Raw genomic sequence first — 14120 nt, forward strand, 5'->3', positions numbered from 1 at the left:
TCGGCCCTGGGGAACCGGAGATATCTGACTTCGAAGCAGTGGTCCCAATCCAAGACTGTTAATTGCTCTTCCCAGCCATATATCTCGGGTTTTGTCTGACTTAGAGTTTTTCTGAGGACATTCTCCAAAAGATGGGACTCCTCTCTGTCAGTGGACACTGGCAGCTTGTCTCTACTATGCCCAGAACTGGAGATATAAGTCTTCAAGCAGCTGGTCCCTGCTCCAGCTCCACACATCTGGTTTGCAGTTTTATATTTTTACTGGTAGATTGCTCTGGGTCCTGAACTCTGATCCCCAAGTCCCCAGAACCTCCTGAAAGGTGGGACTCTATAGTCTTTTTTTTATCACATTCAAAACTAAGAAATCTATATCCAGGAACTGGAGATATCTGCAGTCAAGCAAGCTGACCTCCCACTGGAAAATTATGAATATTAAGCCCACTCTACTATCCACCCCTCCCCTGCGTATTACACACCCCCTACCACCCTGGAAGTTATGTAACGGGGCCCCTTCATTCATCCCAATGCCTCTTCTACAGTTTAGTGTTCTCCCTCCCACCCCATCTTCCACCATCTGTGCAGTAAAGGAGTAATTAGCAGAAATTACTGTTCCACAATATAGAACATCCCCTACCGCCCACGGGACATCAAAGATGCTGCTGTTAGCACCCCCCACCCCTACCGCTGGAGGATGGGTAGGGGGCCCAGTACACTGCTGTGCCCAGGGGCCTACACTGCTGTTAAGACGGCCCTGAATGCATGTATACTGAATAGACCATTAAGGGGGCGCTTTAACAGAGGAGGGGGCCCATGTGCACCTTCTCTGCATGGAGCAATAGTCTCTGGCATCATGCCGGAGACTACTGCGCATGCACAGGTCACAGGAAACATGGCGCCCGCCATGTTCCGAAGATCAGTTTGTCTACAGCGCATGTGCGGTGGACATTTTGGTTGGGATTTTCGCTGCAACAGCAGCTCCCGATGCTGGACACCGGAAAGGTATTAAAATGTGGGTGCAGTGTGGGCCCCCCTGGATCTAGGGGCAATATGGCACCCATTATAGATACACCAATGCGCGCAGTCACACACACTTCTACAGAGAAACACTAACTTATTGCAACAAAGCTATATGTCTCGATTCTATAATGACAACAGGGAAACAAGAGCTCAGTAGTGAAACTGACACAATGCTAAAAGCTGTTTTTAAAATATACAAATGCAAATAAAGTTTCGGATATGATAAGCTATTTCTCTATTCCCCTGATGTACTCTGTCCATGCTCCATCACACACATGTAACCGCACAGCGCACACTGCAGTCTCTCTCATGCCATGTAGCAGCCAGGTAGCCCTCTCTCTCCGTCACACGGTTCCCTGCCTCCTCCCATTCCCCGCCTTCCTCCACGCCTTCCCCAGGCTGCTCTCCCCGGTCCCCCAGTACCCGCAGCTGGTTGTCAGTGCTCGCCATGTCTCGGCCCGGGGAAGAGCTGTGTGGGACCTTGTCCTACCGAACGGAGCCCCGCAGGACCCCCCGGCTCAGCCTCTTCCACCTGAAGCTGACGGACTCCGCTCTCCGCTGTCTGCGGGACTTTCAGAGGGGACAAGTAAGTGACTGCCCGGGAGCTGTCAGTCTCCTGCTGCTGGGTACACCTGTGCCAAAGTAGCGTTACTACATGCTGCTGTGCCCCCACACTTACCGCTGCCTCTCCTATTCTAATCTGTCATTACTGTTGTCTCCAGCTGTATTATTGTTTGATCTCAGTGCTTCTTGTCTGCCCCTATTATAGTCTTCTCCTATTGCCAATTCGTTGACACCCATGCAACCATTGCAATATGCTGTCACCCCCTTTCATGTAAAAGTTATCTTCTGTCCTGCAAATTGTTCCAGTCTGTTCCAATACTTTCATATATCCATTGCCATATACTTAGTCACTCCTATCTATCTATCTATCTATCTATCTATCTATCTATCTATCTATCTATCTATCTATCTATCTATCTATCTATCTATCTATCTTATCTATCTTATCTTCTCTATCTGCTCAAGGTTTTTTTTCTCTCCATAGTGTGTACCATGCACTTTACCCTGCCATATGGGTACAATACCACTGCCATCTGTTCTGCTCCAGTGAAGGGGTCTAGTTGATACATGTTATCTGTTTGTAGCTGCACACTCTCACCTGCCAGCATATGCTCTGTGTTCTTTACCGTCGCAACACCTGTGCTGTGCCACCACCTTTCTGTATAAGCCCTCTTGTTATTGTATGAACCCTCTTGTTATTTGCATTGAACATTTCAACCTCAATATGACATTTTTCTTTGTATGTTTCTTTGACAAGTAGTATATGTTGTGCTTAGTTTAAATGCAGGATGCTCCTAAATATCAGAATTGGAGCAATATGATCACACAAGTGGCAAGCCGCTGCTTACAGTATGTCTGTTACTATTAAACTCCATCCAACTCAGTCTTTTTACCTATGATATTCACCTATATTCGCAGGATAGTATTCACAAACACCAAACACCAGTCTTGTTTTGTCTAGGTGCTTCTCTCTCTCATTTCCCCACATAGCACTTCAACGTAAAAGCCCTGTTTGGCACTACATTCCTCACTGGCATAAATTGGGTTAATCCCAGTTAGCATCTGGTCTTTATAAGTGCAAATCACTCTTGGCACTAGCTTGTTCATATGCCCACTATCTCATGCATACTGTATTTTGTGTTTTACTAGTACTTTATCTACTTTTAAGTAGCCACAGGGGCGCCACAACCTTTTTGATTGGGTGATGGGGGATATAATTTATTTTTGGCGCCGCAGTATCGCTGAATGCCAACCTACCCGATCTGATAACAGAGATCTGTCTGTCTATCTGTCTACACATACACACACATACCCACACATTTATGTAAAAAAACAGCATAGAGGACACTATGGAGAATGCAGATAATAGTGTACTGTATTAGAAGAAAAATACAACATTAAGGAGCCCACTTACTGTTTATTGATGCTTAGACTTGCAGCGGTGGCCATTTCTATCTCCGCATGCGGCTCGTAAGCTCCCATTGCACCTCCCACTGCCCTAGTCTGCAGTGCCTGGCGCCGGCCCATGAGCCAATCAAAGCTTGCGGACCGGCAGCCAATCAGGAGTCTTAGCTGCCGTTCCACGAACTCTGATTGGCTCACGGACCGGCGCCTAATTAGAGAGAATCAACGCCGCTGGAGAGTGGAGACTGAGGGGCAGGGGAGGCGCGCGCTGCGCTCTCCTCCCCTCACAACCAGCAGACTGAGTAGAGCAGCAGCGCGGCGGTGAGCAGCACTTGGGGGGGGGGGGGGGCGCAGTGTGGGGACGTGTATCTTACACTGGGGGCATATCTGGCACTGGGGGGGACGTGTATCTGGCACTGGGGGGACATGTGTTTCTGGCACTGGGGGCATATCTGGCACTGGGGGCTCATGTGTTTCTGGCACTGGGGGCATATCTGGCACTGGGGGCATATCTGGCACTGGGGGGGACATGTGTATCTGGCACTGGGGGGATGTGTATCTGGCAGGGGGGGCATATTTGGCACTGGGGGCATATCTGGCACTGGGGAGACGTGTAGCTAGCAGTGGGGGCATATCTGGCACTGGGGGGACATGTGTATCTGGCACTGTGGGCATATCTGGCACTGTGGGCATGTGTGGCACTGGGGGTACATGTGTATTTGGCACTGGGGGCATATCTGGCACTGGGGGAACATGTGTATCTACACTGGGGAGATGTGTATCTGGCAGTGGGGGCATATCTGGCACTGGGGAGATGTGTATCTGGCAGTGGGTGTATATCTGGCACTGTAGGGGCATATATGTATCTGGCACTGTGGAGGAATATATGTATCTGGCACTGTGGGGACATATATGTATCTGCCACTGTGGGGGCATATATGTATTTGCCACTGTGGGGTCATATATGTATCTGGCACTGTGGGGACATATATGTATCTGGCACTGTGGGGACATATATGTATCTGGCGCTGTGGAGGAATATATGTATCTGGCGCTGTGGAGGAATAAATGTATCTGGCACTGTGGCGGAATAAATGTATTTGGCACTGTGGAGGAATATATGTATCTGGCACTGTGGGGACATATATGTATCTGGCACTGTGGAGGAATATATGTATCTGGCACTGTGGGGACATATATGTATCTGGCACTGTGGGGACATATATGTATCTGGCACTATGGGGACATATATGTATCTGGCGCTGTAGAGGAATAAATGTATCTGGCACTGTGGAGGAATATATGTATCTGGCACTGTGGGGACATATACTGTATGTATCTGGCACTGTGGAGGAATATATGTATCTGGCACTGTGGGGACATATATGTATCTGGCACTGTGGAGGAATGTATGTATCTGGCACTGTGGGGACATATATGTATCTGGCACTGTGGGGACATATATGTATCTGGCACTTTGGAGGCATATATGTATTTGGCATGTATCTGGCACTTTGGAGACATATATGTATTTGGCACTGTGGAGGCACTCATTTTTTGGTGTTTTTATTTGTATGTGGCACTGTACAGGGGCTTTATTTGTATGTGGCACTGTACAACATGACTAAAAATGGGGTTATGACACAAGGTCATACTCTTACAAACGTCAAACCGAAAGGTGTGCGCATAAAAATGGGGTGTGGCTTTGTGACAACTATGCCACGCCCCCATTTTTGCTTGCGCGCCTTTGGCGCACGCATGATATGGCTCTTCATGTACATGTCCAGACGAGGGAGGGGATTGTTAATGATGCGCACATCATTAACGACATTTAGTGTACACAAATTTAACCAACTTGGATAAACGACTGTTTTTGTCCATTTTGCAGTTTTTGGTAGCAAATGGTCGATTGCCATTTCCTCTCATCCATTACAAAATTTTCATTCCAACCAGCTAAATTTGGCAGATTATCTGCCAGATAATTGTATAGTGTGTACCTAGGTTAATTCTAATAAAATTGGTCATACTGTGAATCTGAAAGAACATGGTGAAAGTGAAGACCAAAGTTTATTTTGAAATAAAAAGATAAAGATATACACATCCACATGATAGGAAAAGGCTACAAAATAATATCCAAGTGCTTAAATATCATAGTGAATATTGGGGGTCATTCAGACCTGAACGCAGCCGCGTGTCTGTACGCAGCAGATGCATTTGGGAGGTCTGCACATGCGCACTGGCCTCAGTGCACATGCGTAACCTTACATATTGCGGCCGCATCCTGGAATGATGCGGCCGCAGTGGGATTGACAGAGGCGGGCGTTCGCAGGGTGGTGACGTGACAATAGGGGGGCGTAGCGGGCCGAACGGGGGTGTTACGAGAGTGTTTTCAGGGTTGCTGGAGCTCACCCTAGGACCCCCACACACAGAAGTGTAACCCTGCAGTTACAGAGAACAGATGCTCAGCTGCACCTGTTCCCGGACAGGGGCTGCCGCGGCTCTGCGTACTGCATGCACAAACTGCATACAGAGCAGTGCGGCTCTCTACTTCCTAGTCCCCTCAGTATCACATGACACATCACGTCTGTGCTGCTGATGAGGGCACTCGGGATCTGCTCTGATCTGTGGAGTCTGCGCATGCACTGCAGAAGAATACAGAAGCATGCCATTGGGAAGTCAGAACATGGGTGGCGGGGGTATGGGGCCTGCATTGTGTAGCATCCATGATACGGGTGGGGGGGGACAATTTTATTGGAGGGGACCCCCAAAAGCCTTAATCCGGCTCTGCTCAGAAAGGAAGCTATAGGTGCACCTGTCAGCCATTTCAAAAGCTCTACATTCAGCTGGCCTGTATGGGAGGGTGGCAAGAAAGACGTAATTACTGAGGAAAAAGCCTGGAGCTTGTTAGAAAACATCAGTAACCCAGCTAAACTGTGGGATAAGGTTTTATGGTGTGGTGAGACAGAAATGTCGTTTTGTAACCCTAATTCAAATTGCTACCATTCCAACTGTGAAGTATACTTTGTTAGAATTATGTTGTGGGGATGCCTTTCCTCAGCGGGACTGGGCATTTTGGTGCAAAATATAGTGCAAGACACCCTGATTCACTCTGCTAGAAAACTAAAGCTTGGGAAAAAGTAAACTTTTCAACAGAACAAAAAAGGTACATGTTCTACAAAGATCAAATCAAAGTCCAGCGGTTAAATGTAGTAGGGTCTGAGTTTGCCGGAGGTGCGGGATTTCCAGAGATAATGCACGTCTTTTTAAAGTGGAAGTCAATTACATAACAAAACCAAACCAGGTCTTGCTTTGTAAATGATTGCAGCTTTAAAAAGATGTGTATTCTTAGCCAAAATCCCGCCTTTCTGGCAAACTCGGACCCTATTATATTTAGCCCCAAATCTCAATGCAAATGAGAATCTGTGGCACTATTTGAAAATTGAAAGTCCACAAGCATGGGTGTAGTATGGTATGCCGGCGGCCAAGCTCCCGGCGATCAGAATACCGGCCCGGGAGCCCGACCGCCGCCACACCGACAGCGTGTAATAATAATTTTTATTGACTCAATATGCACAGTCATCCAAAGTACATAACACCCCCCCCCCCCCAAGAAAAAAACCCAAAAACAAAAACAAAATCATATTAGTATCATCACATATACAAATTCAGCTTGGTTACCATTTGTACTCATCTAGGGCGGAGTGTACTAATGTACATCACCGCCCATCGCCACGATGCTGATCGCATATGTACTTACATATGCGATCAGCATTGCGGAGGACAGCTATTCCGATAAGAGCTGTCCAACGCGATGCGCAGCGGCAGCCTGACTTCCGGGATTGGGTCAGGAGTCAGCAGTCTATGCATGCGTGGGGTGACAGGGGCGGGCGCGAGGCATGCTGGGAGGGATCCAATCGATACCTCACACAGCGCTGTGGAGAGAAGCCCATTGGCTTCTATGGGGTATCACCAGAAAAAGCTGGCGAACCCTGTTGCGGCGCTGACCTGGCGGCCGGCAGATAGTACATAAGGAAAATGCGGGAAACATGGGGTTTACCGCATTTTCCGCTTAGTACATCCCGCCCCTTATCTCCTGCCTTGAAATAATTGTTTTAAAATATGGCTGCAAGTGGGTTATAAGGGCCTGTGATATGCATCGAGCATAAACCAGACACATACCGTATACTACTGGTGCTGACTTTCACACATGTGTAGGACTCAGCATATGGGTGTAAATATTCCATTTCTATGTGTGGCTTTTTTAAAATGTAAATAACGTCTAATTTGCGGCCTATTCTATATCATACCCATAGTGTATGTGATGCTAAAGAGCTCTGACTGTAATTTATCACCAGTATGTCCTCACTTACTAAAAGGAAGATGTGTGTGCTATAAAGATTAATGTACCTCTTATTGTACATTATTATGGACAGTAGACATTTCCCTGGATTTTTGTGATGTGTAGAAAAACAGTTAAATTCACAGAACTCCTTGGTGACTTCTAATATCCTTATTATTTATAGTATGGGACTTATTATCCCATATATAATTATCATTTCTAATCTGCCATGAAATCTGGTACACCTTATGAACATTGCTCCCGGTCACCCCATTCATCTGTTGGTGCATAAACAACATGTAGAAATGTAATCACAAGAATTATGTTTGCTCCAATTTTCTGAACTAGTTATAGTGTAAGCTACAGTACCTGCTGTGTTCAGGACTGCAGAGGTTCACTTTTACCTTTTGCTATGTGATAAAGAAAATCACTTGGTTATGTAATACATCCTACATATTAGTAATGGTAACATATTGGGGGCTTGATGTGAAAGACACTGGCAATAATCAGTCCAAAATAATGTTGTACATTCATTGCATAATTTTAGATGCTATGGAGAACAGCAGACTTACCAATTACAAATTACATTCAGGAGCTGATTGGTTGGTACTTTATCACCGTGCACTTTATCACTCTTCAAGGATTAATAGATCTGAGCCTGTGTGTGTTATATTAAACATCTTGTGTAGATGCATGAAGCAATTACATTGATTAGTAAACCGCTGATTTTACTTGCTTGAGTTGTACCTGTTACATACTGTACATACAGTGGAGGCAGCCTTTTTTGTGGACTGGCCCAATATTCAATTACCAATTATGAAGATTAATTCATGCAACTAATTGGCTGACTATTAATGCCAAATGAGCTTGGGGCAGTGGAATATGTTGTTTTCCTACCTACAGTTTAACACAGACTTCTAGCTGTTTCACTCATATCTCATGTATGCCATTAATAGAAAAGTACAAGGATAAGAAAGAGATAAGAGCAGCAAAGCCATTGTATAAGTTATATTTAAATGTTTACATTGATAATATAAGAAATGTTGTTTAGATAATTAACTCTATAGCTACTTTCAGACACTGGGGAAATGAAATAGCATCTGATTTTGTGAATATGTTTTTGAATGTGAATAGCCTCAAAGTTGCCAGAAACCTGCCAGAGTGACACCCACCCATTTTTTCCACTGTTAAAAGATACACGTTGCCAAGTGTAATAGCCAGCACACTCAATGTAAATGCGCCAAACAAGAGGTGAGATAACTGCAGTACAAATGCTATACTTCCTAGGTGGATTGGGCAGCCAAAATCTCCCCCAACGATGAACCTGCTCCCTACTGATCTAGAACTTGAGCTCTGTCAAAAAAAAGTAGATAGTAAGCGTGGGTAGGACAGTTTGTAGACAATTTGGCTCCCAATGTCAACACGAAAAAATGCGCAACCAACCCCCCCCAATAGACATTGTAAAAATAAAATATTTGGGTGCGCCATAAAACGGGGTGAGGCATAATTGTATGGGGTTTGGTCTCATTGCAATGGGCATGGCCTTGCAGAAAGACTACCTTAAACCGACACAATAGTGCCCCTTACACTATATTATGCCTTACACAGTAATGCCCCTTTCACATATTATGCCCCACACAGTAATGCCGCTTGCATCAAATTATGTGACACACAGTAGTGCCGCTGACATCATATTATGCCCCACACAATTATACCCCTGACACCATATTATATGCCTCACATAGTAATGCCCCTTACACTACCTGCTCATTGTCAAGAGTTTCATGATGATGCCGCTGCCACCACGGTGCCATCACTGTACTTGCGCTATTCGCGTCTGCCTCCTTTAGCATCTAACTGTCCCTCCCAAAATGCCCACTGCCTCTTCTAGCATCCTTCAGAAGTGTCTCCTCTGAGACTGTGGCCTTTTTTGGTGGGACATATTCAACAGTATTGCATATGGACGGCCAGATCGCATGAAATAATGTGGAAACAGACAGTGGTCATGGCCGCAGGCGCCCCGTGCGATTGCCTAGCTCACCGGACCCTAGAAACTTCCCTGAGTGTGTGGTATTATTATTTGTAAAAAATACAATTATTATGTTTATTTACTGGCACACTAAAGCTCTCAGCAAGCCATGTCTTGCCGAATTTGAATGGCTGTCAGGGCATGCTGGCACCTTAGAAAACCACAAGTGTCAGAATGCAGAATGCCATGGCATCCAGGGCCCACTGGGACCAACAGTATACCTGTAAAGAAAACATATTAAATAAAGAGAAAAGTATTTTATTGCAATAAAATGCTCCTGTATTACCATCTTTTACTCATGTTACATTTCGGGAAAAAGCCATGCAAAAGCCACCACTTTGTAAACTGATCCCTACATTCCATTTTGGTCCCTTGTCCATCCACTATATGAACAGTTTTTATGTGATCTCACAGTATGGTATTAGCTTTCTCTGTAATGTGTTATTAATGATAATACATTCAAGTGCATTGAAAACACAGGACATTTTTATGGTGATGTAGGTCTGTAGACCTGTCAAAGCTGTCAAATTGCTATTGCTGGATTGCAATATAGGTAAATCTGATTTCAAATAAATAACTAATATAAGGGTACCGCATCTACTTCCCAACCAGCCAGATTTCAGCAGGACAGTCCCGTTGAGACTCCTATGTGTCAAAATGTTCATGTCTGAATCCTATCTGGTTTACATTGTGATCTGTTGGAGATGAAGATGACCAAACACAGACAGACAGCGGTCATCTTCCAATCTTATTTTTCAGTGTGCTCGATATTTATCCTGTTGCTTTTGGTAGGATAATGATCTGGTGTTACAGCCATTTTTATGCCACAGAATCCTATATAATAAAAGGCTAAAAGTGCTCCTCACCTCTATGTGGGGATCTCAACTGTTTTTTTGTGCTGGCAGGCACTAGATGGCACCTGACCAAGCAGTTATGTTGTTCTGTCATTTTGACGGGCTGGTAACTAGTTGCTGTATAAAGCAATTGACCCTACAAATGTAGGATCAATTGCTTTATATTAACTGTATTATTACAATATGTGGCCAGCTTAGTGTTGGAGACAATCTAGCAACCATTTGAATAAAAAAAAAAAAAAAAAAAACACAAAGGAATTTTAGAGTTAGCAACTGTACCTGGTTTCCGCAGACATTCCCATGTGTTCTGTATGTGTTCCTCCTTAATAATAACCTGTTGGTCTGGATGTCATTTTCAGTACCCGTAATTATCCTTTGTAGGTTAAATGTATTAATACTGATACTTGGCCTGATTCAGAGAGCGAAGTAAATCCGATATAGTCGCAGCTGGGCGATGATCGTGGTCTGTTCATGCGTCTGAGTCACACTGCACCTGTGTCAGGTTATATTACCGTCAGTGACCGCAGCAAGGATTGCCCGCAGTGTGACTGACAGCCAGGGAGCGTGTGTGGGAGGTAACGGAGGAGTGGCGGCTCTTACGCACACATGTCCAGACCATTTGAGGTGGAATGCAGACTGCGATTATGATCCCAGATGCAGACACAATGGCTTTCGGTGTCTCTGTTTCGCCGCCCATTCTGAGTGATCACATGGATACTAGCACCTCTGAGAATTGACTGTTCTGCATCCGATGTTATGTCTTTGGGATGCGGTTATGTGACCCCGGTCATAATACCGACCCCGTGATCCTGAACGCTGACTAGCCCGCCGGTCGCAACAAAACCACTGAGCCTGCTGCGTGGTGGGCACAGCGAGCCCGCAAGGGGCTTCATTGCACTCGCCCCCCCCTGCTGGCCATCAAACAGCTGGGATCCCGCCGTCGGTATGGTGACCGGCGGTCTCCCATACCGCCAGTCACCCAAATCCAACCCGTATCTTTGTACACAAACAATTGGATTGGCGAAGCTGCTGGTGTCTCAATACAAACCCCGGAGGCTGCGACATTTGCATATTTTTGCACAGCTGCTGCATACACATTTGCAGCAGTGGTGGCATTAGTGTCTATCTCTGAATCATGCCTGTTGTTCATTGGTCAAATCCTGATGGGTAAGTATACTGTTCCTTGTCTATATTCACTTTCATGTCTAGTGGTCAGCTGAGCTCATGTTGGGGGTGTAGGGAGTCTGCAGAGAGCATAATAGACTTGTATGATAATCATTATATATCACACACACACTTTAAAGATTCCTTAATGCACTATCTTCTATATATATAAGTATATGATGGATTTTGACCACAGTAATTTTAATAAAATATATTGTTTACGGAAAATGCAAACCACAACAATTGGCTTTAACCATTTTTTTAACCAATTTATTCGATTAATTAATTTCTTGGGCTGCTTCCTCAGAAATAGGCCCCTTGCCAATGTGGGCCTAAGAAAAAAGTATCAGGAGCGCTCAAATTAGAAATATTACTGGACCATTTGGGGAGTATATATATATATATATATATATGGAAAAAGGATGAACTATTACTTCCTTATAAAAAGATACACCCAATGTATTAACATATAATAATAAAAATAGTCTCCTAACTGGCCTTCCCAAAACTAGACTCTCACCACTACAATCCATTCTGAATGCAGTGGCGAGGCTTATCTTCCTCACTAGACGTTCATCGTCTGCAGATCCACTCTGTCAGTCCCTCCATTGGTTACCTGTACTCTACCGCATTCAATATAAAATACTTTTACTCACACACAAGGCCATTAACCAAACTACACCAACGTACATCACTTCGCTTAACACAAAATATCTCCCAACCCGACCTCTTCGCTCTTCACAAGACCTGCGTCTCTCATCCACACTCATTACTCGCTCCCACTCACGACTGCAGGACTTTCATCGGGCTGCACCCACTCTGTGGAATGCCCTACCACGCACAATAAGATTCTCCTCTAGTCTCCAAACCTTCAAGCGTTCCCTGAAAACTCACCTCTTTAGGCAAGCGTATCAAATTCCAGAACCGCCCACATAACTTTCATAAACCTTCCTATCAAATTGCATCCACTCTGTACAGTCCACACATATCCTTACATGTCTTCTCATTCTATGCAATAGATAGGCATATGTACAGAAGGAAAGGTGCTATTTCCCTATAGATTGTAAGCTTGCGAGCATGGCCTTCCTACCTCTATGACTGTAATCACCCACTTTGTTATTGTTATTTCAAATTGTAAAGCGCAACGGAATTTGCTGCGCTATATAAGAAACTGTTAATAAATAAATAAATAAAAGTTATTTTATTAAAATTTAATTAAAACAATTAGCAAACAATTAGTTAAGAGTTAATTTTCACAAACATCTTTTTGCAAGAAAGATATCAAACCACTTGTAGGCTTTTATGCCCATTCATTTTTGTTAGTGTACTAGTAATAAAGAACTTTCTCCAACGCGTTTCGTCTAAGACGACTTCTTCAGGGGTGTCTTTGGATGTAAAAAAAGAAAAAAACAAAGTGTTTTAATGTACAAAACAATTAAATAATTATAAAGAAAAATTAATAGACTTCATTTTAACAATATCTGCTATGGAGATATAATATAATTCGTAATTACCCTTTTACAGGTAATCAGACATATATAGTCATACAGTTTTTTTACAATCTTTCATATCATAGACAGTTTATACATAATTCATTCATTGATGACAGTCAGCTGAAAGTCTCCAATTTTTATTGTTATTATATACATTTTTATTGTTACAATTTCAAAACAGGATTATTAAAATACTACTTTTCTGAATCATTAGGTTTTCATGTTTAGATGACAGAAAAAGTTTTCATTCGTAGATGACTGATAAATATAGTACATCAAAGGCAATAGCAGACAATTGTGCCTGTGCAAATAATAATAAAATAATTAAACCATCACATGTGATGTTAAAAAATAATAGATATCCATTCCTATTGTGTATTACTTACTGGAATATATAGAATGGTCCTATTTAGATTCATCAAAATGATGTTTTATCAGAATTGTGTTTTTTAATCTGAGTTTACAATATATGGACTTCCTATATTTAAAACAACATAAATTGAAAAAAATAATCTATGATTATCTTTCTTAATTGAATAGATCAGAATAGATATATACTTACTTGGGACATTAAGGGGGCAATTCCGATTTGATCGCAGCAGGAATTTTGTTAGCAGTTGGGCAAAACCATGGGGGTAATTCTGAGTTGATCGCAGCAGCAAGTTTGTTAGCAAATGGTCAAAACCATGTGCACTGCAGGGGAGGCAGATATAACATGTGCAGAGAGAGTTAGATTTGGGTGTGGTGTGTTCAATCTGCAATCTAAATTGCAGTGTAAAAATAAAGCAGCCAGTATTTACCCTGCACAGAAACAAAATAACCCACCCAAATCTAACTCTTTCTGCACATGTTATATCTGCCACACCTGCAGTGCACATGGTTTTGCCCAACTGCTAACAAAGGGGGTAATTCCAAGTTGATCGCAGCAGGAATTTAGTTAGCAATTGGGCAAAACCATGGCCCTCATTCCGAGTTGTTCGCTCGCAAGGCGAATGTAGCAGAGTTACACACGCTAAGCCGCCGCCTACTGGGAGTGAATCTTAGCTTCTTAAAATTGCGACCGACGTACGCGCAATATTGCGATTACAAACGAGTTAGCAGTTTCAGAGTAGCTCCAGACTTACTCTGCCTGTGCGATCATTTCAGTGCTTGTCGTTCCTGGTTGACGTCACAAACACACCCAGCGTTCGCCCAGGCACTCCCACCGTTTCCCCGGCCACTCCTGCGTTTTTTCCGGAAACGGTAGCGTTTTCAGCC

The 14120-nt window shown here is 43.8% G+C and overlaps 1 protein-coding gene across 1 annotated transcript in view; it reads left to right on the forward strand.

Annotated features, from left to right (window-relative positions):
• The first annotated feature begins 1401 nt into the window (after positions 1 to 1401).
• ELL3 (elongation factor for RNA polymerase II 3) overlaps positions 1402 to 14120 on the forward strand; it is a 285177-nt gene continuing 272458 nt past the window's right edge. The window contains exon 1 of the mRNA XM_063925873.1: positions 1402 to 1602. Within this exon, the coding sequence (XP_063781943.1) occupies positions 1465 to 1602 (138 nt within the window). The 5' untranslated portion in view covers positions 1402 to 1464. The remainder of the gene's footprint in view (positions 1603 to 14120) is intronic.

Source organism: Pseudophryne corroboree, chromosome 6, assembly GCF_028390025.1.
Source record: "Pseudophryne corroboree isolate aPseCor3 chromosome 6, aPseCor3.hap2, whole genome shotgun sequence".
NCBI classification, from domain to species: Eukaryota; Metazoa; Chordata; class Amphibia; order Anura; family Myobatrachidae; genus Pseudophryne; species Pseudophryne corroboree.